Here is a 24,876-nt window from a genome sequence, read left to right on the forward strand (position 1 = left end):
TTAGAGTAGGAATCCACTTAATATTATCCATGTTTTGTTCCTCTACCCTACAGATTACACTTGCATTTGCAAAACCTTTTAGGACACTATTTTTCTATAATGCTAAACAGAACTGCCTATTTTCTAGACATGCAGCAAAGGAGACAAATTCCATTCTAGAACAAGAACAAAGTGATCAGAGTGTTCTATTTCCATATTAAATTAACTGATTTAATTTTTAAGTACAAGAGTGAAAATGAGCCACATTTATAAACCATGTTTGGCTTCTGTCTGTCACCAGAATTAGTAAACCCAACTTTAGAGTTAATATAAAGCACAGAATAAAATATTTCATCTTCTGAAGAAAGCAAATCCAACAGTAGGGAGAACTGGGATGTGCTCATGGTTAACCTACCTGTGATCAAATGGATGCTCTAGATTTGCCATGAACCCCTTCCCAGCAGCAGCATCATGGGTCCAGCCCAGCTATTGTGGATGCTGGTCTGTGTTAAATGTCCCAGAAACCCAAATGCTGTAGAACAATTTTTTTTCTGAACAACTTGGACTTTTCAATTCATAGAAGATATAGTTTGTCTCCAAATAAAATTGAAAAAACAAATGGCCATACTGGAAATTCTCAACTTACAACCACAATTGAGCCTAACATTTCTACTGCTATGTGAGACATTTGTTAAGTGAGTGTGGCCCCATTTTACAACCCTTCTTGCCACAGTTAAGTGAATCACTGCAGTTAGGTTAGTAACATGGTTGTGAAGTGAATCTGGCTTTCCCAGTTATCTGAACCACATTTCAACAAAACTCATGAGTCTGTCTTCACCTACTTCAATTTTTCTTGAATGGCATCTGTTCCGATGAATGCTGGGCTGAATTTCTTTTTCTCTGATTGTGTTGATTTCTCCTGTTCGAGGGAGTGATATCTAAGCAAAACTGGAAATCCTTGTAAATCACAATTGTTTTATTACATGTCAGTAGAAGAAACAGAGTAGCTCATTTTATTGAATGGGCATAGTATTCAAATACAAAGCCCCTAACCACCAGCACAGCAGAAGCTAACAAGCTACAGTTTTCCAGGTGGCCACCCCTTAAAGTCTATGTCGGGGAACTATGGAAATACCCCAGTGACTGATGATTTGAATTGGGTGCATTCTATTATAAGTACTGGAGCATATCAAGCAGTTCAGAGGAACTGCAAACAGGTGCTATGTCCCTCTTCCAAAAGTATGGGAAATGCTTCAGTGAGAAAGGAAATAGGAAAATACATTTTCCTTCCTCCCATCTCCAGAAACCTTCCTTTCTCGTGCTCTATAAACCGAACTTTTAATTTGAAGATTCACATTCATGCCAAAATTGCTCATTTGTGCGCCATAATAATAAACTGCTTAACTTTGAGATTGACTGCAAGTTGCAAATTCAGACGCTTCAGCTATTTTTTGCAGAAGTAGTGGAGCAGATGAGAATGCAAGCAAAACACTCCTTTTCTTCTGAATTGTGTCCCAATGAACAAAAAGAGTGCTCAGAACAAGGCTTCTACAATCTAACTGCAAAATAATGTTGGCAGCCATAGCTATTACTCTAACCCAGCTTTTCTAAACTTGGCCACAGCAGTTAGGGGAGGATGGGAGTAGAGAGACAAAATATTGGGGGGGGGGTTATAACATTGTGAAAGGAGATGCTAAGGAATCTCCTTCTTTGCTCCATTCTCAAAAAAAGATTTGTCCACATGATGTGGATTGGATCTAGGAAGTTATCAAATTTTTGAGCAGCAAAGGAGAACATGGACGGAAAGGCGGATAAATGGGAAGGAAAAGAGGGCATACTGTTTACCTTTTGTGGCATCCATGACAAAAATTACAGCAAACAAATGACAAAAATATACTTAAGCTTACCTCTATCTGAAATTACTTTTTGCAGCATCAGAAAGTCCGGTTTTTCAGTTGTGATATTTTTCCAACTAATCTTCATTTTCAGGAACATATGCAAACGAAAATATAGAATTGATGATGACGTGCTTTTCAAATTTCAACATAGAAACATATGATAAGTCCTGTGGTCTATAGACTACAGTAATCACAAATTTGAAGGGGCTGGACTGAAGCCATATACTGGAATCAGGAAATAACACAAATCTAGTTGGTTAAGTCTGTCAACAGATGAGGGAAAGAAACTAATAGACAGTTTACAACGTCACAATACCCAAAAGTTTAATGACTTGTTATGAAAATAGTTCAAAAAAGCCAGACAATATTTGATTTCAAGGTTATGACTGCCAGATGGAGGATGTGCCCTTTTTTGGCAGATATCTGGAAGACTTACCTGGATCCCTTTACAATAACATTCTTAGGTACAGGGAAATAGGATACATGTGGGCAGATCTTTACTTGCCACCCTCTCACCCTCAATCCATCATTAAAATATTCTAAATTGGTACTTACTGTTAATTGTAGCATGGATTATATCACTAGAAAGATTTTAACCATTGTTAAACAAGTCATGGTAGCTTAGTTTGTATATTACACTAAGCTACAACCACAGAGTAAATAAACGATGGCTTAAATGTTATTAGTTCTGCTTACCCTAAATTTCTTGTCAATTATAGTTTTCTAAGTTCTAAACTTCTCAGAATTTTTCCCCCAGGTTTGGAATATAAACCTCTCTTAAATCTTGGTGACTTATTTCACTCACCCAAGGAATTTCTAAATTAAACAGACTTAAATATTTTCTCCTTTCCTATAGAACAAATATTGCATTGCAGCTCCCAAATAATTTTAGTTACTGTACTCTTTTTTAGCTCCTGAGGATTTTTTTTAGAAATGGAATCACCAATGCTATATATGGCATTCCAACTGTTAATACACTATAAAATCAATGTTTCTCAAAGTTGGCAATTTTAAGACAGATGGACTTCAACTCCCAATATTCTCCCTAGTTAAGAAACATTGTGGTAGATGCATGATGTACCATATCACCCTGGACACTTTATTTTCTATTTCTTTTTTAACAAATAAACTGCATTGTTTATTTTTCAGGTTCTAGGTTGATGTTGTAAAATGTACAATCCTTTTTCTTATCTAGCCACTGCCTCTTTCTAGCCCACTGATGCACAAATCCACATCACTTACCTAGATGGCAGCTGAGAAAGCTTTGGAAAATGTGGAGGTTTAACAGACACGCATGCACACTGGTTGGATGTTGATTGGAATGATGCAATTATGTTAACCCTTTGTTTGACATTCTGAAAGCCACTTAGAGCTTATGGGAATTAGCAGCACAAATCAATTGATCAATCAAGACATTAAATGGAGCAGCATAGAAGTCTGAATAAGAAATTAAGTAAATATGTAACTTCATGGTTTTACCATTTTTCTACCACCAAACCTAAGGAAGACTTCTAGGGAATGTGTAAGCTGATTATGTTTCATTATTTACTTGAATACAATAAAGGTATTGCCAGTGGTGGAACAATGTGGGGCATTTAATCACTATTTGTATTAGAATTGGCAAGATTCAAATTCAAATCCAAGCTCAACTATGATAGATCAGTGATTAACTTAAGATCAGTCTTAAGTTACCTACCTACTTCAGGATTGGGGAGAAATTGGAGAAGGGGGGGCTTGGAATTCCAGAGGAAAGATGGATTAAAAAACTAGAAGATACGTTAATAAATTTCAGATACAGATTTTTGATAAGCATTACTCTTTTCCTAGTTTAATTCAAGTCCATGCTGTTTCCTAACACATGGTGGCGCCATCAAACAATTAAACTCCTAGTACAGTTGAAACATTTAAATAATGATCCTCTTTTTTTAAAAAAAAAGCAATTCACTCTCAGCATATAGGATATTATATCTTTGCAGTGAAGTGATTGAATTTCTCTAAGAACTATAGTCTTATGATACCATGGGGGAGTGAGAGTCTTTCTTTTCTTTTTTTTTTTAAAAAGGGCAATTTTGTTAGAAGAGGCAAATGTCTCATCAAGCTAATAATTATTTTGGGAAGCCCTGGCAGTTATGCTTGTGATAGGCAGTGTAGTATCTGCCAATGTCTGAAAGTTGGCAGGTTGCTTGCAGACCTCTCTCTAATACTCAGGAGCTTTCTTGCTACCTGGCAGTTAAAAGAACATTCTTTTAATCTAAAATTAAATGGGTGGCTGGTGTGTGGAAAAGCCAAGCCTCTAGTGCAGGGCTCTCCAATTTTGGCAACTTTAAGATTTGTGGACTTCAACTCCCAGAATTCCCCAGCCAGCATAGTGTCCCCTGTAATTTTTCCTTGTCTTTTGCTCTGTTTTGAAATTTTTTACCTCCTCCCCACCCACATGGTATTCCCTGTATCACTCTATGGAAGAGAAATTGGACTTTAAAGAAGCAGGATAGGAAGAGAATTGATAGTGGTGGAGAAGACTCCTGAAAATACCATGGGGGGGGGAACCCCAGGGGACCCCAATCAACCCAGAGTTCTCTCAAGGCACAAATGATTAGGCTACAATTATCCAACTTTGAGCTCTTTTTGTGAAGCCCCAGCTCTCTGGAAAAGGGACTAATGCTGGGAATGATGGAAAGAAAGAGGAAAAAAAGATAACCCACAGCTAGTTACAGTGGTGACGCAAACATCTTTGGGATATTTCAAAGAACAGCTTAGGGATGGATCGTAAGGGAGAAAATCTATTTATATGGCTGCTAGGAGTCAAAAACTACTTGATGGCATAATCAATTTGTAAGTGAATAGGGATGTCCACAATGGCAGAGTTTTAATCACACCATCATGGACACTATAACAACTTTTCCCCCTATGGTTGAGAGGTGGAGAAGGGAGCAAAGAAATGTCAGGAGAATCCTTAGCGCTGCCTTTCCCATCACCTACTTCCAAATATTTTGGAGTTCAACTTCCATTTTCCCTTAGCTTGCCATAGCCAAGCTTAAAAAGCTGGCTTAAAGCTGCCACGAGGAACAGTTCTGGCTGCCAACCAAAGTTTTGCAGTTAAATTGTAGAAAATCTTACATTATGAAAATATCAAATTTCTGTTTACTGCTGTTTTTTAAAAAAAATTGGCACTGAGCTTTATTTCTCCTTCCTGTAAGTTATTTGGATTTTGCCTCTTAAGTTTTTTTTTTATTGAAAATTTTTAAAATTTTTACAAGAAGAAAAACAACCCTCCCCAACCCACCCCAACCCTCCCATTCCCTCCCTCAGCCTTCCCAGAGCTGAATATAGGCTTAATTAAAGTTTCTTAAATTCTTTAAAAAAAAAGTATAAACCATAGATAAATCTAAATGCATTACTTAAACAACTAATAAAATAATTAACAATAATATATATATATATAAAAACATAAATATTAAAGAAAGGAAAAAAAATACTTAAAAAGAAAAAAAAATAAAGAGAAAGAAAGAAGAAAGGAAATATAAGAAAGTAAAATAATAATAAAAAATATAAAAAGAAAGAAAAAATATTACAATCTATACAATATTAAAATTTATATATAAGTTATTGAAAAACTAAATAATATTTTTTATATCCAACTTATGTTGTATAAAATCTATCCATTTTTCCCATACCACAAAGAACTTCTCTTGCGATTGATCCTTTAAAAAAGCCGAAATCTTTGCCATTTCCGCCAGATAGGATACTTTAGAAAACCACTCTTGCAAAGTAGGCAAAGATTCCTTCTTCCAATATTGCCCTACTAACAACCTTGCGGCTGTAATTAAATTTAACATCAATACAACCTCCTTAGTATCACAATCAGTAACAATACCTAGCAAAAACAATTGTGGGGTAAATTTTACTCTCCTTCTAAAAATTCTTTGAATATTCCACCATATCTTAATCCAAAAGGCTTTTATATTTTTACACGACCACCAAATATGGTAATAAGTAGCGTCCAAACAACCACATCTCCAACATTTGGGCTGTAAGTCAGGATACATACGAGACATTTTTTGTGGATCAAGGTGCCATCTATAAAACATTTTATAAAAGTTCTCCCTTAAGTTCTGGGCTTGTGTAAATTTAACATTTCTCACCCAGATAATTTCCCAGGTATCTAGTAGAACTGGTTCACCAAAATTTTGTGCCCATTTAATCATACATTCTTTAATTAATTCTGGTTCTGGTTCTGAGTCCAATTCTACTAGCAACCCATAAATTCTCTTAATATGAGTTCGTCTTTGATCTTTTACTTGTTTAACAAAATTTTTATCTTCTCTAAGCAAGCCCACATTACAATTTATCTTCCATCTGTTCGCTATTTGTCTGTACTGAAACCATGAATATATAATATTTTCTTGTGCTAAATCTTCCAAAGATTTTAACTGCCAAATTTTACCATCCCATCTAAGCAATTGTGCATAAGAAACACTATCCATCTTGACTCCTCTCCTTATCCCCTCTATCGCATGCCAAGGTATAGCCCATAATGGTATTTTAGAATCACTTCGGTGATATTTCCTCCAAACCCGCAGTAAAGAAATCCTTATAATATGAGATTTAAAAACCCGGTCAACTTTTTTATTAAAAATTAAATAGGCATGCCATCCAAAAAGTAAATCCCAACCCTCCAAGAGGAGTATTTCTACATTTGTTAAATTAACCCAATCACTATTTAATGTTAAGACCACAGCGTCATAATACAATTTCAAATTCGGTACCTTGAGTCCACCTCTCTCACGAATGTCTTGTATGATTTTAAGCTTTACTCTTGGTTTTTTCCCTGCCCAAATAAATTTATTGATACCTTTCTGCCATTCATTTAAATTGACTTCATTCTTTAAAATAGGTATCATTTGTAATAAGAAAAGGAACTTAGGCAGGACATTCATTTTAATCGCCGCAATTCTTCCCAAAAGAGATAATTGCAACTTCTCCCAATTTTTCAAGTCTCTTTGTATCCTGACCCACAACCTTTCATAATTATTTTTATACAATTTTACATTAGAGACAGATAAAGTAACCCCCAGATATTTTACCTTATCAACAACCTCAAAATCTGTCAAATTAACCAAAGTCTGCTTATCCATATTAGTCATATTTTTGGGTAATATTTTGGTCTTATTGTTATTAATTTTAAAACCCGAAACCCGTCCATATTGGTATATCAATTGTAATAGCTCTACTACAGAGTGAGTAGGTTGGGACAGAGTAACCACCAAGTCATCTGCAAAAGCTCTTAGTTTATATTCTTTTTTATTAACTTCTATTCCTTTTATTTGCTGTGATTCTCGAATTTTAATCAGCAATATTTCCAAAGTTAAAACAAACAGCAAAGGTGACAATGGACATCCCTGTCTAGTCCCCTTTTCTATTGTAAAGACCTCTGACAAACCCCCATTAACTATAAGTTGTGCCGTTTGTTTTTGATAAATAACACCAAGAGCTTGTAAAATTTTTTCTCCAAAGTTCATTTTATCAATTAGTCTTAACATAAATTGCCAATTCAATCGGTCAAAAGCTTTCTCAGCATCTAGAAATATCAATCCTGCAGAGACTTGAGTATTTTTATCTAGATATTCTAATAAGTTAATAATTTGTCTGACATTATTCTTCATATACCTTCCAGTTATAAAACCCGTTTGATCCTTATGTGTAATCTGACACAAAACCCTCATAAGCCTATTAGCTAATATTTTTGCAAAAATCTTATAATCTACATTTAAGAGAGATATAGGTCTATAATTCTTTGGTAAAGAAAGATCTTGATCTTCTTTTGGAATTAGAGATATAAAGGCTCTGCCCCATGACGGGGGAATCTCTAAACCCTGTAATATATTATTAAAAAGCTGTCTTAAAGGTTGAATCATCTCTTGTACCAAAGTTTTATAATAAATAGATGTCAAACCATCTGTACCCGGTGCTTTACCTAATTTTAATTCTTTAATCACTGTCTCGATTTCCTCACTAGTAATTGAACCGTTAATTTCTTGTTTCTGATCTTCTATTAATTTAGGGAAGTTGGCTTCATTTAAGTAATTATCTGTATGTGCATTGGTGATGCTTTGTGGAGAAAATGACATGTTATAATGTGCTTTCTTTGCTGTTGTTTGAATCAAGTCAGTAGGGGGCACTAATCCTGAATGGGTTTTTTTTCTCCCAAAGGTTGCCATCAGATGGATTCCAGGTGACTATACATAAAGCAGGTGAAGAATATTCAGCATACAAATATTGTTGAGTACAAGTAGTCCTTGACTTATGACCACAATTGGGACTAAAATTTCTGTTCCAGTTTCCCCCATTGATATTGCTTCTTGAAGACAGCTGGTGATCACCTGGCCCCAGGACACTGCAACCATTGCAAATGCATGCCGGTTGCACAGTGCCTAAATTTTGATCATATGATTGTGGGGATGCTGCAACTAAGATCAAGTACCACTTGTAAGTCACTTTTTTCAGTGGCATTGTAACTTTGAACAGTCGCTACATGAATGATTGTAAGTCGAGGACTATCTATAAGCCACCACATTGTAAGTAATGACTAAGCATTTTGTATGAACCAGGCCACAATGGCTTTTTTATGAAAAAAAAATTCTTAGCTAAACACAATCTTGAGATTTTGATAATTATCGGCAATCCTTGCCTTAGTGCAGTGGTTCTCAACCTTTCTAATGCCGCGACCCCATAAGACAGTTCCCCATGTTGTGGTGACCCCCAACCACTTATACATCACCGGGTGCCAGGGGCGTGGCCAAACAAAAGGGGAAAAAAATGGCGGACAGCCTTGTTTGGTGACCCCCGTGAAATGGTCGTTCGACCCCAAATGGGGTCCCGACCCACAGGTTGAGAACCACTGCCTTAGTGTGCAGAGAGCCCAGGTCAAGGCAATATTTGTCTCTCATCCTCTTATTAAAGCAAGGCTTAAATCTCTTCCTACCAGGCTGACCTCATTTCTGCCATCATTTCACAGCTAAGCTGCCAAAAACAGACCTTTGTCATAATTTACATTCGCAGTGTTTAAAAATAGATGCCTAGGAATGGCGGTGTCCCATTGGAGGAAGGCAAAATATTCGTTTTGGAAGCTGTTCTTCTATTAAAGAAATTGAAGGTGCCAGTTTAGCTATTTTCCTTTAAAATCCTAAATAAGGATGCCAAAATTGAAAAGAGTAAAGCATAGTGTAATGGTTAGAAGCAAGGCTGTATAAAACTAGATTCAAATGCACAAAACGGCTGCAATCACACATTTCATCAGACAATTACATGGTTTTGGCTTAGCATGAGGAATAGGGGTATAGATCAAGCCATTTTAGCAAATCATGGTTTAAACAAATTGTGGATTATGCAGGAATCTTATGCTTTCCCTGCGTGATTTTTTTTTTTTAGGAGAAAAAATAGGGATTTCCAGGACTAGGGAATTAGGGGAAAGAAAGATGATTCCATCTTAAGTCCACTGCTGTTCACCCTGTTGACCATGACTGTTGTGCTAGGTTTGCCACCAACCATATTGTGAAGTTCACAGATGATACAACAGTAGTGGGCCTTATTCAGGATGACAAGGTAGAAACTTACCGCAAGGAGGTTGAGGGGCTGGTGAACTGGTGTAAGGAAAACAGCTTAGTTTTAAATACTGGAGAAACCAAAGAGATCATTGTTGATTTCAGAAAAGGCAGGCACAGCCACACTTCTTTGTGCATTAATGATTCACCTATGGAGATGGTTACCACCATCAAATTCCTGGGTGTGCAGCTAACAAATAGGCTGACTTGGTTGCTCAACAGTGAGAAACTGGCAAAGCGGGCACAGCAGCGCCTGCATTTTCTGCATCGCAAGGAAAAGCACATCTTCCTTCCCCTGTCCTGACCACTTTCTACAGGGGATGATCGAGAGCATCCTGTCATACAGCATCACAGTCTGGTTTGGAAGCATCCCTGCTTCAGACAGGAAGGCGGTGCAGAGAGTGGTAAGAATGGTCGAAAAGATCACTGGCAGTTCCCTCCCTCCCATCCAGGACATAGCACAGAAGCGCTGCTTGAGCAGGGTCCGTAAGATTATCTGGGACACCACACATCCTCTTCACAACCTGTTTTCTTTGTTACCTTCTGGGAGGAGGCTTCGTGGTATCTGAAGCAGAACATCCAGATTCAGCCAGAGTTTCATTCCATACATCATTAACCTTGTGAACTCTCAAGCTTCCTCCTTCCGTTATATACTCAAGATGGACAGTATTTAATATTTATTTACTACGTATATATAGGGATGTAGGTCTATACATATGTTGTTCATAGTATGTTTAGGTGTGTGTCATGTATGTGTTTCACTTTGAGAGCGGGCAACTGAATTTCATTTTTTATGTGTGCCGTTGTGCCCATAGTAAAAAAATGACAATAAAGGTTATCTTATGTTATCTTATCTTATCTTAAGTCTTGAGGCTAATCTCTCTTGGTCTCTTAGAGGCAATATTTTCACTTGGGCAGTTTCCCATGAAAAAGAGGGTGAGTAGCTATCCACTCCTATAAAGCACAAGCAGTGTAAACCTAGACAAAAAATGTGCCTAAAAAGCAACTCCAGGCTGACTCGTGATGACCAAGGACTTCCTGGAGCATCTGCTAAGAACTTCTGATAATGTGCAGTTGGTCTTGGGTAGAACTCTGAAATTCTATTTTCCTTTAAAAGCTAGTCAGATCCAGAAGGAAAATGACAGTTTCAGCTTCTTGATTGTAATCTAATTTGCCTTACTGGCTAGCTTTCCTCACATGCTGGTCCAGTAACCTTATTGAATCTTCTCATTCTGGGTAGAAAAAGATAGGGCTCCAGTTTCAAAAGAGAAAGTTAGGAACAGAGCAATTCTGTTCAAGACGAAGACCTTTTCCTGACTCAGGTAAAGAGGGGTAACTTGAAGAAGGATGCAATGAATGTTGATCAGCTGAGTTTAAACTATTTTAAAATCAATAAATGCAGGGCTGCCAGAGATCAAGCTGGTTATGTGTGGTGGAGTGCATGTATGCATGTGATGTGCATGTCTGTCCTGGTCATCTAGAAAACAGAATTGTAAGAAGAGGTCTGGTTTTAGATTAATGGAAGAATCACAGGGAGGATCCAAAGGAAGTACTTCTCAACTAGGTTTCTACATTGTGTTAAGTCATTAGCAGTTTTAGGATGATTGGTTAAGCCACATAGATGGACTTGCATGCTAAGTCAAAGAAGCCATATGATGGCTGGGATGATGTGTGGAACCAGCTTTCTGCTGCTGCTGCTGCTGCTGCTGCTGCTACTACTACTACTACTACTACTACTACTACTACTACTACTATCTCTCTATTGCTATTTTCTTAGATTAGTTTGTTCTAGTCTTGCTTTAGTATCAAAACTAATTGAAGAAAAGGCTGTCTGAAGTGGTAATGGTTTGGGGAGGCAAAATGGTTGAAGAGGATGTGTTATAATAATTTTTTATATATATAGCTAACAAAGTGGGAGAGAACCCGTGGCTTAGAGGTTATAACATCTGCCTAACATGCAGATAGCCCAGGTTCGAATCTCAGAAGAGTAAGTTTGGCTGATGAGAGTTAAAGGAACTCGAAATAGCTATACCATTCTCTCTTTATTCTTTGTTAGCAAAACCTATATATATATATATATATATATATATATATATATATATATATATATATATATATATATATATATGTTAACAATTACACTAAAAATATGATCCCTGGGTATATCCATATTTAAAACCAAACAAATAAATGTGAGCACCAGGGAGTGCTAAAAAATTTAATAAAATTTAGTAAAATGTCAATAAAATTACAATAAAACCAATAAAACGCCTAGCTTTCGTCAGCAGCTGCTGACATCACCAGGGCTCAAAATGCCGGTCAGTAGGAGAGTCCTCTTTATAGATTGGCCAGAGTCTGCACCCGGCTCCTAGATCTTGGAGGATGGAGGTGTGCAACTAAACAAAGTGGATGTGGCAATAAAGCAAAAAAAGAGGGGGGACGTTCCATCAAACCCCGAATTTGGCAAAGAGAAAACACCCGATGACAGTTACACAAGCAAGAAATGCAAGAAAGCAATTACTGCTAATAAGAAACCGGCAACCGGGAAACAGCCTATTCCATCAGGCCCAATGACAAGATCTAGGAGCCGGGTGCAGACTCTGGCCAATCTATAAAGAGGACTCTCCTACTGACCGGCATTTTGAGCCCTGATGATGTCAGCAGTTGCTGACGAAAGCTAGGCGTTTTATTGGTTTTATTGTAATTTTATTGACATTTTACTAAATTTTATTAAATTTTTTAGCACTCCCTGGTGCTCACATTTATTTGTTTGGTTTTAAATATATATATGGGTTAGAAATATATATATATATATATATATATATATATATTTCTAACCCATTTTTCTCAGCAGCACAAGCAGCTAACAACTATGACCATTTAAAAGCAGCAGGATTGAAAACAGCAACCCCAAGGGACATGATCCGACAATTAAACTACTTTCCAACTATTTTTAAATGTTTAATCAAAAGCCTCTTAAAAGAGAAAGAGTGTGATTCTCTTGGGAAGGACTTTTAGATCCTGGGTTGGGTGACTCAATATAAACATCATACATAAATAAATGAAAAGCAATGAAAACTTTGCCCCTTTTTCTATACGCTTTGTCACACATTAAAACCAGGTGGAACGTCAATTGCTCACCATGGCCATCTTAATATTTTTGCCCACATCTTATGGACACCCCTAACCAGATGCAAACTACTTGCAAAGGAATCTCCAGCTAGACTGGAGGGAGGTGTTAAGAGGGGGGTGACCTTAGGTCAGGGGTCTTCAAACTTGGCAACTTTAAGACTTGTGGAGTTCAACCCCCAGAATTCCTCAGTCAGCCAGGGCTGCCTGAGGAATTCTGGGAGTTGAAGTCCATAAGTCTTAAAGATGCCAAGTTTAAAGACCACTGGCTTAGGTCCTTGCATTGCACAAAGGGGCACAGTCCTGACCTGCCCCAGAATCCCTAAAGCTCCTATCTGACCGTTCTCAAGGGAAAGCACTTGGTCTGATGAGATTCACAAATGAAATGTTGCATGTGCCTGACACTACTTTGGGCAACCCTCTTGAAGCTTTATACCTACCATTTCTGTTTTGCAATGGCATTTCTCCCAATATTACAACTCTTCCTATATAATCTATGCATGCGATCATGTTTTTTTCTGCGTGTAATTGTGGCTTCCTTTGGATGCAAAACCATGAAATTTGTCCTCCTTACAGCAGCCCCCAATGTGTGCATACCCACACATGGGGGGGCTGGGGAGAGGAATTGAGAGGCAGTAAGGGTCTCCTAATGCGGAGGCTATACTTTTTGGGGTACAAAGTTGATAACTGTTTGTTGCTTCTCCGTATCTGACGTAGTTACTTTTGTTTTAAGTCATACTCATGCAGGTAATATTGAATTCAGTTAAATATTTTAAGGGTCCAGAAGGGCGAAGGTATGTGTGTAAGCTTGTTAATTTATAATCAAGGTTACAGTTCAGAGGGGAACGAACATTATGTTTTAAGAGCATTTTGTAAAGTCCCTTTAGGCTTTTATAATATCAGGTCATTGAGTGAAAAAAAAAAGTTTTGTCTTTTGCATGCATAGCTAACACAGAATGGAAATACACTTTAGGAGACTTTTTTATATGTTGTGCTATTTCAGCCTCTTGAATCAGCCACACGAACTGGCCAAATTCATCTACCACAGGGGTGTCAAACTCAATTTCATTGAGGGCCGCATCAGCATTGCGGTTGCCCTCAGGGGGCCGGGAGGGTGTGGCCACAGTGGGTGCAGCCTACTGGGTGGGCGTGGATGGAGTGGGTGTGGCCTACTGGATGGGCATGGCCAGCTCTACATCGTTCGCGTCAAGGGTGCCGGGGGGGGGCCTGGGCAGGAGTGGGACAGATCTGAGGGTCTCTGGCAGAAAGGGGTGGGACCAGGGCAAGCGCCAAGGAATGGTCCATTTCTTCATTCCTCACAAAGGGTGACACCTCCCCAGCATGCACCCAGGGGGCGGGGCCGACGCGGCAGGGGCTGGTTCCTCGCTGTTTCTAGACAGCCTTGTGGAGCTAAGACTGACTGGGTTTCAGCATAGATGGCCACCACAAAATTGTACATTGGCTCCCGGCCGGCCTGGGCCAGGGCCAAGGCAGTGGGGGCCGCTCCCTCATTGTTTCCAGGATGGCTTCGCGGGCCACATGAAACCACTTCGCAGGCCGCATCCGGCCCCCGGGCCTTATGTTTGACATGTCTGATCTACCACATTAAGACACAATCAAACCATGTGACTTAAAGTAATGTGTAGCCTGCCCTTGTAACCATCCAGTGGTAGCTGAATGTCCCCCTAGTGTGAGCTCATTATACTTGAAAAACATCTGGGGGCTACAAGGGTACATTCCTACCCTTTATTCAGAACTATGCAGTGTCTATAACAAAGACAGTATATTTTTTGTTTAAATAAAACCTCTAAAAAACGTAGAAAGTGAGCTTTGTGAATTTGGTATCATTTGAAAGCCTCCAAGGCTACAAGCATGATAGCTTATCTGTTTATCTCCCATAGATCAGTCCTATCCTTCAGTCTCCTCATGAAGAACAGCCATCTAGAGTTTACGTGGGTGATCTCCTATCCCCTACTCTTTAGCTGAAGAGGTTCTGAAGAATCAGCCTACTCACTGCTTCTTTGCCTTTACCAAAGTCATACTCTGTCTTTGTTGGAGAGTTTAGTTGGCCATGCCTCCACCAAAAGTCATTCTAGACTTAATTTCTTAACTCTTTATTATCCTTGCTGCCCCTTTCTGAACTGGTTTAGTTTCTCAAAATCCTTAAAGGGTGGTGCTATGATACTTTGACCAACACCGGAAAAGGCAGAAGTCATCTTCTACTGATGCAGACTAAACCTATGGTTGTTCTTCCAGCCCCATCATATTGCTACAAGAACATAGTAACAGAATTACAGAGTTGGAAGAGACCTTGGAGGTCATCTAGTCCAACCCCCTGCTCAGGCAGGAAGCCCTATACCAGAGGTAGGCAACCTTGGCTCTTTTATGACTCGTGGACTTCAACTCCCAGAATTCCTGAGCCAGCATGGCTCAGCATGGATACCTCTCCCTTTCCCCTCAGCATGGCTGGCTCAGGAATTCTGGGAGTTGAAGTCCATGGGTCATAAAAGAGCCAAGGTTGCCTATCCCTGCCTTATACCATTTCAGACAAATGGTTGTCCAATTTCTTCTTAAAACCTCCAGTGGTGGAGCACCCACAACTTCCGAAGGCAAGACCTTCCACTGATTATTCTGTCAGGAAATGTCACCTTAGTTCTAGGTTCCTTCTCTCTATCCATTGCTTCTTACTCTTCCTTCAGGTGTTTTGACTCCCTCTTCTGTGTGGCAGCCACAACGCACTTCAACACTTGCAGGAGTTCACTTTCTGAGGGCAGAGGAAAGATTAGCCTCTCAACATATGGCGGTTAGTGTCAAAGCACTACACAGAACACATTATTTGTATTTGAAAAAACAGAGAAAGAGTAGAATTTCAGTTTCCATGATTTTTCAAGACTATTTGTTGGAAAATAGACCCAATGTTAATTGAGGTGATGTGATTTGTAGTTCCGCCTCTGCAAAAACTCACCTTAAGAAAATGATGGGTTTAAATTAAGAGGGGTGAAGTGAGAGCCACCATTTCTTTCACAATGAATTTTTTGCTGGAAGCAAATTATTCTATAGTAGCTCAATAAATTTCATCCGTTTTAAGCCTGCAGACTGAGGTCATTGAATAGAATGCTTTAACTGCTTCCTTTCTTTTCAAATAAAATAACTTACACCCTGTTGTAGTTCAAAGTGTGTACAAGCTTATCATGTGTACAAAATGTATTCATCGGATGAATGTTGTGGTTCATGCCAACATTTCCTTATGTATACATACATTGGCTAGGAAAATAGGAATAGGAAATAAAGAGGAAAACGTTATTGGGTAACGTTGTCCCTTTTTAGTAAATGCTTTGCTTGGCCATCATTCAAAGTTATGACAGTGATGAAAAGTAACTTTGTGATCAATCCTTGCATTTACAATCTTTGCAGGACTGTAAAGCAAAGGAGAACTGAAGTAAAATCATAAGCACAGTGACAATTTCACTTAGCAACTACTTCATTTGACCACTGAGTTGCCAGTCCCAATTATAGTCACTAAATGAGGACTAATGGTTGAATGATTCTACCTTGAAAAATTGTTTCTGTAACTTGACAGCTCCGATCCTGCAAAAATAAAGCATACGTATGAGCCAAAGACATTTGCATATATTTAGCAAAACATAACTCTCATCATCATTAAGGACATGGAGCAGGAATTAACATATACAGTGTTAAATATTAGGCATCCCAGCACCCCTAACTGAGTAAAGCTTTCTGGCAAGTACGTTGTCTAAATTCATGTGATTTCACAAATTGCTTGAAGAAGGATTTTCAAATTATCTAAGTAACAAATGCTAAATCCCACTGAGCAGCTTTGAGTGTGTTGCTTAAAATACATGCATAGATCACAATGTTAACTGGAATGGAGAATGTGTGGCGCCCCAAACTATGCCTGTAGCATCTTTCTCCATTGGCCATGCTGATGGGAAGTACTAGGAGTGTAATTCACAGGATCCTCTTCACTAGAACAGGGCTTCTAGTGAACCATTAGAATAGGGTTTCTCAAATCTGGCAATGTTGAGATGTGTGGACTTCAACTCTCAGTATTCTGAGAGTTATGCATTAGAACATACAACACCCATGAAAAGAGTTTTAGTTCATTCCTGGCATCCACAAGTAGAAGTGTCTTTAATGACAGATTATTTTGGAGATCCAGGAGATCACCAATAGACTTTGAAATATCGAAACAGGTAGTCCTCGACTTACAACTGCAATCGGGACCAGAATTTCCATTGCTAGGCAAAGACAGTTGTTAAGAGAGTCACACTCATTTTTACAATTTTTTCTGCCACGGTTTTTACACAAATTACTGCAGTCTTTGAATCCAGCTTCCCCCCATTGCATGTCAGAAGCTGGCTGGGAAGATTGCAAATGGTGATCACGTGACCTTGGATGCTACATCTGTTCTAAGTACATGCTGGTTGCCAAGCGCTCGAATTTTAATCACATGATTGCGGGGATGCTGTGACGGTGGTAATAGCAGTAGTGTTTAGGCTTATAAACTGCCCCATATGGCACTACAGTGCTCTCTGGTCAGTTTACAATGTAAGCATTATTTGCATATCTGGGTCCTCATTTTACCAACCTCAGAAGGATGGAAGGCTGAATCAACCTTGACCTCCATCAGGATCGAACTCTAGACTGTGGGCAGAATTTGCCTGCAATACTGCACTTTAGCCACTGCACTACAAGTGCAAGGAGCAATCATAACACACTTTTTCAGAGCTGGTGAAACACTGGTCGCTTAACAATTGTTTGTAAGCGTAGGACTACCTGTAATAACATTCTCTTAAAAATAACTAGAATAAATTTTGAAATTATAGAGGACCCTGAGTTGAGAATGATCAGATCATTTGTCTGAAATGGTATAGGGCAGTGGTGGCGAACATATGGCACGGGTGCTAGAGGTGGAACTCGAAGCCTCTCTATGGGCACATGTGCCGTTGCCCCAGCCTCGTCTCCCCCCATGACCCCCTCCACTCAGTAGGCCCCGTGAAGGAGAGTTCCCCTGTGTGTGGCCCATGTGGAGCAGCGCAGCCAAGGACATGGCAGCCAGGCAGCGTAGACAAGACTCTGCCCTCATCATGCACAGTTGATGCTGCAGGGCGCAGGCAGAGGGCATGACCGCCATAGCATTGCTGGGCTGCCTGGGCGATCTGCAGCGAGCCCTGGAGGCAGCGAGTAGCCCTGTGGGCAGGTGGGACGGGGGATGGGGGGGAGAGTGGGGGCAGGGCAGGAGGTGGAGCAGGGGCGGGGCCAGTTTTGGGGCACTCGGTCTCTAAAAGGTTCGCCATCACTGGTATAGGGTTTCCTCCCTGAGCAGGGGGTTGGACTAGATGACCTCCAAGGTCCCTTCCAATTTTATTATTGTTGTTGTTGTTATAGTTCACAATGAATTTTCTCAGCTCTCAGTTCTCTACATTTCCAAACAGCATAAGGACCTGTAATTTGCTTTTTTAAAAGAATCACTACTAAAACTAGGAGCCAAAAGATTAAATATATTTCTCTAGTTCTGAATCCCATAGCATGAGTTATGATTCCCTAATTAACCCAATCAATTTAAATGGCACAAAAAACACTTGTAGGGTTTTGAAGCTAATCTGAATTATATTGGAATTTTTTTTTTTTACCTGCAGCTTTCTCTTGTCCACCAGTAAGAAACTCATGGGAACTGAAATGATTTACATTTAAATAATAATGTTGTATTCATGTATTTCCTTCCTCCAATAAAAGGCTTACAAACAAAGGCATCTAAATATAATCACATGCTTATACCGTTGCAGGGAAATTGATATTGTGAAGCAGCGTTCTAAAAGCAGGACTTCAAAGGAGCAGCCAGCCTCCTGTGAAAGCACTTTTCCTGGTGTTTTCAGTTGTGGTCAATATTAAGAGGGGCATGGAAATCTGAATGCCATCTTCGACTGCTTGCAGGCATGAATATGCTTCTTCCTGAAAAGTATCAACTGGGTGCAGTTTTAATTCAAAGACAAACAATAACAATTTATTTTTTGAGCTCAGATGAATTTAGCACAGATTAATTTGATAACTTGAGCCCTAAATCACAGTAAAATTAGACTTAATCTTTAATGGAGAGAGAAAGAGAGAGACGGAGGGAATAAAGGAGGGACAGGGGGAGAGGAAGGGAGGGAGAGAGGGAGGGAGGGAGGGAGGGAATAAAGGAGGGACAGGGGGAGAGGAAGGGAGGGAGAGAAAGAAAGGGAGGGAGAGAGAACTTGAAGGACAATGCAACTAGAGAATATTTTGCTTGCGATGCAAACCACATTCTTCCCCTTGATTGTGGTATTTGCTACTACCATTGAGCACAGGGGAGGAGGCAATGCCATGTGTTATCCAGACTAGAGCAGTCTAGGTCAGGGGTAGGCAACCATGGCTCTTTTATGACTCGTGGACTTTTAACTCCCAGGCTCAGGAATTCTGGGAGTTGAAGTCCACGAGTCATAAAAGAGCCAAGGTTGCCTACCCCTGGTCTAGGTAGACAAACACAGTTGTAATTGCAGGTGGATAGGTGTTGGGCTACCCTTCTTAAACCGATTAGCCAACAAACCACTATTACATTTAAGGCAGACATGTCAAACTCGCGACGTCACGTGACATCATGTAACATATCGGAACTTTTCCCCCATTGCTGGCAATGGGGTGGGTGCGGTTTTCTTGTGGTGCATCTGGCCGGCAGGCCGGCAGTTTGACACCCGATTTAAGGGATTCTGCTGTTATTTTTGAGTTCATTAGGTTACTGAACGTGTAATTCTGCAGAGTACTGTAACAGAATTTAAAGTTTAAAAATGAATTCTGTGCTTCTTTACAACCAGATTTCACAATTGCATCTCATTAATTTAATAACTTCTACGGGGAGCCCTCAGCGTAGAACTCCAATTGAGACCAGACTTTCTATTATTAAGTGAAGTGGTTGTTAAGTGAATGGTGCCCATTTTATGACCTTTTTTTCTCATGTGCAGTTGTTAAGTGAATCATGCAGTCATTAAGCGAATCTGGCTTCCCCCTTTGACTTTGCTGGCTAGGAAGGCCGCAATTAGTAATCGCCTGACCCCAGGACAGTGCGATGGTTGCATAAATACAAAGCAGATTGCCAAGCACCCAAATTTTGATCACATGACCATGGGGATGCTGCATTGGTTATAAGTGTGAAGACAAGTTATAAGTCCCTTTTTTCACTGCCTTTGTAACTGTAATGGTCACTGAATGAATGGTTGCCCAGCCTTTACACTAAGAGTACATCAAAAAGGGAACTTTTTTTTAACACAGTCATTTGTTGTTGGGAAAAGAACGGAATGCTGGTGAAGACCCTTGCCTTCCAGGTTGAGAGTTCCATCCTAGGTAGTGACAGATGTTTTTCTCTTGGGGCATGAAGAAAAAATATCTGCTGCAAACTCTGCATGGTGTCAGGAAGGGCATCCACCCAGTAAATGCTCAGCTCCATATAGTTGCTCCAACACTACGCTGAATTAAGGGATTACAGGGTCGTAAAAAGGGAGTTTTTATTTGTTATTGGGAAAAGGAAAAAATAGGACAACAAAATAGCATATTTAATTAAAAGTTTTGTATAGATGCATAACTTGGTGAAGATAATTGGCCACTTGATATATGAGCATAGGGTTACATCCCTTAAGAAATAATAAATGTAAAATTCATTTGCAGGACCCTTGTATTTGGAAATGTTTGGAGTGATCCGAACATCTTGGGGCATCAAAGAAAGAGCATCATATATGGACATGGACAAGAGTTTCTATCTCTCTAGATCCACAAAGTCTTTGTAAACAAAGAATCCCATGAAATCTTCCTGACAGTAGAGCTGATGGGAGGACATTCTGGCATTCAACTTTTTTTTTTTCTCAACCTTATTCATGCTGGCTGGGGAATTCTGGGAGTTGAAGTCCACCCTCTTAAAACTGCCAAGGTTGAGAAACACTCCTCTCAAACTTGGCTTTTTGCTTCAGTCCTTTTTGCTCTAGAGACAGCAGCTGATTCCACTTGCCACATTGTGTTTGCCTTCACCGACACACCAAACTACTCTTCTCTTTCCTTTTTGTTCGCATCAAAGGAGATAACGAAGCTTTGAATGGCAGTCATGCTCTCAATGTGTTCTTCCTCTAAGCCTGATTGTAGCAGCCTGCAAAGACGAGCTCCACGGGGGTAGCATATCCATGTTTTATTTCAGGGAAAGAAAGAAAACTTCCAATACAGATACCCGTCATTTATTGGAAATGTTATTCATCTTTTCTCTCTGTGTTGTTAGGCAACTGTCCTCACTGACATTTCTTCTGGAAGATGTGTCTTATACCTTTTTGCAAATGACATAAAAACATAGTTAAATGTACTTTTCAGTTGAAGAGTATAAGATCACTGCTTAGGAAGGATAGCCAAAGAAATATTTTATCGCAAATAGGACAAAGAAAAATTGTGCTATTTTCACAGATTAACAGTTTAACTGCAGCAGAAACTGTTGATAAACAAGGAATAAATGAGAATGTATTCTTAATAGTTAATTCTCCAACCCTTACCACCTCAGTCCATAAACTCTATTTCCTATCAATGTGACCTAAGATAGTAAGACTTCTGGTTGGATACTGATATCAGGTGTGAGTAACTTGTTTTTATTGATTGTCAGTAAAATTATTTTAAAAGGGCCATAGACCTACATACAAATTTTGAATTCACTATCTGAGTATCGCTCCTTCTGAGACACAAGCAGCACACAAACGCTAATAATTCAAATAACAATGAAACAGACTGAGTAACAGCAAAACACTGGAATGCATTCCTTAAGTTGCCTCAAATAATAAAATGAGTGGCCTATAAATTTAATAAATAATTGCAGCTAATTGTCTACTAATAAGAGTCTGGAATTTCCATTGTATGTCATGATGGTCCTGGGCATGCTGGTTACACGTAAAACAAGCCAGGATGGATTATAAAGTATTTAGTGCAACAGATTTTTCAATGTCTTTCTTTTTCTGTAGGATTCCCTCCTGTCTCTCCTCTTGAATCTATGATTTTAGCATCCTTGATTATAGTGCAAGACACAGGGTGGGTTTGTACCAGCTCTGAACTGCACCCGAGGCAACCCCTTTTTAGCCCAGCACCTTGGGCGTTCCCACCCCTGTGATTAATGGTGCAGTCCGTTATGCCAGCCCAGAAAATTGGGACGAGTAACCCATGTTTCACTTTACCGTGTCCTGTGAATTCGTGCAATCCCACACCATCCCTGGGGCTCATTAAGCAAGCAGGGCTCACTTAGCCACCACAAATGTGCTGGTTGTATGCCCGCAGAACACAGGGTTGAACAGCAAATCACGAGTCACGGTGTCGTGGGAACGCGGCCACCTTCGCTAACCGAGCAAAAGCGGCTGGGAACCAGGAGGGCGAGGAGGAGGAGGAGGAGGAGGAGCTTCGACCAGCCGCTCTGTTACCTCCAAGAGCGGGGCGCAGCCAGCCGCGCCGCCCGGAGCAGAGCCAGCCCGGACTGCAGGCAGGCGGGGAGGCGTCGTCGGGAGCCGGTCAAAGCCTGCCGCGGAGCCCCTCCCTCCCGCTCCCCGCCAGCCGTGCGGCAAGCAATCGGGCGCCAGGGGCCGGCGCTGGACGCCGCCTTCGCCTTCCTGGGCTGCTCTGCGCCCCACGCCGCGGAGGGCGGGAGCGAGGCGCGCAAAGTGTGCCGGCGCCGCGCGAAGAGAGTCCCGCTCGCCGGACTCAGACCCTTCCGGGAGCGTTAGCCCAGCAGCCGCGATGCCGCTCGCTCAGCTGGGAGCGGAACCTTGGCCCGAAGTGGAGCTGGTCGACATGGAGCTGGACGCGGCGGAGGTGAGTGGCGGGGCGGCCGGCCAGCGAGAGGCGGGCGGGACTTCCCCGGCGCCGCGCGGGAGCGGAGCGCAGCATCGCGCCTTGGCCCGTCCGGGCTTGCGGGGAGGGGGGCCGACTTTTCAGGCTCGCCTGCTGCGCCCCCGCCCGCCCGGCTAAGCCCCGGGAAGGGGCAGCTGAGCGGAGCCCCGAGCCTGCTGCTTCCAGCGCCCGGCTGGGACTGCACCCCCCCCCTTCTCGTCAAAGCCCGGGAGGGTCGCTCCGGAGCCGCACCTGGCGGTTCGGCCAACCGGATAAGGCAGCCCTGAGCACCCCGCGCTAGGCGCGGACCCCCAGCTGAGCGACGGAGCGAGCGACCGGCTGTGGCTTGGAAAGAGCGGAGGCGGTGGCCGTCCCCAGCCCGCCAACCATTAAGCGGACGAAACCACCGGAGGTGGACTGTCCCCCCCACCCACGCCTCGCCGCCCTCCTGTGAAAGAGGTGTTTATAGAGCTCTGGGAAGCCCTGCTCCGACTTGGATCGTCCCCATAGTAATAGCCCTTGGCCCGAAGCAACATTCCGGCTCCTTGTGCTGGAAGCTATTAAAGGGCACCGTCCCGTTTCCTCCTAATTAAAGTAATCCGAACCGCCTCGTTGAACCGATCAATGAGCGGCTTTCTGAAGCCCCCTCCGGAGCCTGCGCCTCGGGGACGGCTGGGGCCTGGCTGTGCCTCCTCTTGGAAGGGAGTTGAGCAACCTGGCTGGGTGGTGCTGGCCAAGGGGAGAGAGGTTTCCTCTTTCTGGTGCTGGGCTGAAGAAACAATTTCCTGCCCCAGCTGGAGGTCTGTTTTAAGGAGAGCAGAAGAGGAGGGACCCCACCCCACCTGCAGGGCGAGGCGGCTCCTTCTGCTTTTTCCACCCCCTCAGGGTTTTTAGCCTGCAAGGAATGAACGTGGGGAGGGAGGCAGTCTTGAATTTGGGTTGCACCTCTGGGGGTTTAGACTTTAGGGTTAGGGTTAGATCAGCTTGCTTTTCAGGAAGGGTCTAGTCTTGGAGTTCCTGTGATATGGCCAAACCTGTATCTTGAATGTCTGAAATAAAGTGTGGTTGGATCAGGTAAAATGGTCCCAGCAGGCAGAAAAGGGAGAGAGAAAAAATCTTGGGTTCTACAAGGCAGTCTGTGTAAACGATAATAAATGTGAGAGGGAGGAAATTACTGCTGTGAAGTTATTCGGTGTGCATTTATTCCCCTTTGCAAAGCAAGGTTGGATTCCCTCCACCTGCAGACTGCATGTGTGATTAATCGTGCCCAATGCTCCTTTGGTGTGCTGGGTTTTAACAACTGCAGTTTGCTTGGTACCACCGAGCAGGCTAGCAAACTGCAGGCTGTGCAGACTCATTCTAAAGGACAAATGTAAAGAGAGGACAAGCATTGATAAGGAACGGTGACTTGCAGGGAGTGGTGAGATAGGAGAAAGTTAGCTGCCAGCATGCCTCAGACTTAGGTTGGCCCACAAGATAAATAGCAGAGTCAAAGTCCAGAAATCTAGGCAGAGAAAACAATCTCTGTCTAGCCATCACGACCAATAGGAAGATCCAAGTATCTGGATGGCATCTTGCTTGTTTCTCAGCCTGGCTGAGTCCCAAACAGCAGTAATGAAATTCTGGATAGGCATCCTCTGGTGCATAAGTAGGGATGTGGGAAGATGGTCTGGGAAACATCTGCATCCCCTTGCTGGTGTTTTCTGTGACAAGTGCAGGAAGCCAGCAGTGCTAGCAGGAAATTGTTGGGAGCTGGATAACCCTGTCTCTTTAAATTTCAATAATCAGCCAGAACAAGAGTTCTTAGCACTGGGGACAATGTTGCCCTCAAGCTTTGGCCACGTTGGCAGGGGCTGATGGAAGTCCACTTTCCATTCTGAACACAGCCCCAGTTCCTACTAATGAGCCTTTGGGAAGCAGGGGTAATGAGCCGATGGAAGAGAATGTTGGCTTTCTCACTGTGTACTCTGAAACTCATTTTAAAACAGTAACATAAGGTCAGAGTTAACTCTCAGGTTAACTACGATGTAGAATAGGTAGAACAGGAACAGCTGCTGTTGAAGGTGTTCAACTCCAAATGCGATACAGAGATTTCCATCTTCCATGGAGAGTGGTCTCTAGTTCCAAGCAGCCATGAAACTTTTAAAATGATATTAAAGGCTTTATTTAAAAAAAAAACTTTTTAGCTACGTGTACGTAACATGCTAAATGTAAATCATGCTTTATAAATCATAGTGTCTCAGTCAAACCAAAACAGCCCTATTATGTTTTTGTGTATGAACCGGGCCATTATGTTAATCGTTTGAATAGGCATATGAGATGAACCACAGACACTTGATAGCTTGTTAACCCTGGTTGGTGGTTCAGCTCTGATAACTGCTGTTAAAGAG

At 41.4% G+C, this 24,876-nt stretch overlaps 1 protein-coding gene and 1 long non-coding RNA gene across 3 annotated transcripts in view; one reads left to right on the plus strand and one right to left on the minus strand.

Annotated features, from left to right (window-relative positions):
* Nucleotides 1-20,131: 20,131 nt before the first annotated feature.
* Nucleotides 20,132-21,971, minus strand: LOC120304081. Its single transcript, XR_005555606.1, has 2 exons — nt 21,841-21,971; nt 20,132-20,951 (listed from the first exon to the last, which is right to left on the minus strand). It is a non-coding gene; the product is annotated as an uncharacterized LOC120304081 (long non-coding RNA).
* A 279-nt stretch (nt 21,972-22,250) lies between these two features.
* RPS6KA1 (ribosomal protein S6 kinase A1) overlaps nt 22,251-24,876 on the plus strand; it is a 95,593-nt gene continuing 92,967 nt past the window's right edge. For both annotated transcript variants that reach the window (XM_039334209.1, XM_039334211.1), the window contains exon 1: nt 22,251-22,468. In XM_039334209.1, the coding sequence (XP_039190143.1) occupies nt 22,394-22,468 (75 nt within the window). In that variant the 5' untranslated portion in view covers nt 22,251-22,393. The remainder of the gene's footprint in view (nt 22,469-24,876) is intronic.

This window comes from Crotalus tigris, unplaced genomic scaffold (assembly GCF_016545835.1).
Source record: "Crotalus tigris isolate CLP2741 ecotype Arizona unplaced genomic scaffold, ASM1654583v1 scf7180000017628.32516253702:7417878, whole genome shotgun sequence".
NCBI classification, from domain to species: Eukaryota; Metazoa; Chordata; class Lepidosauria; order Squamata; family Viperidae; genus Crotalus; species Crotalus tigris.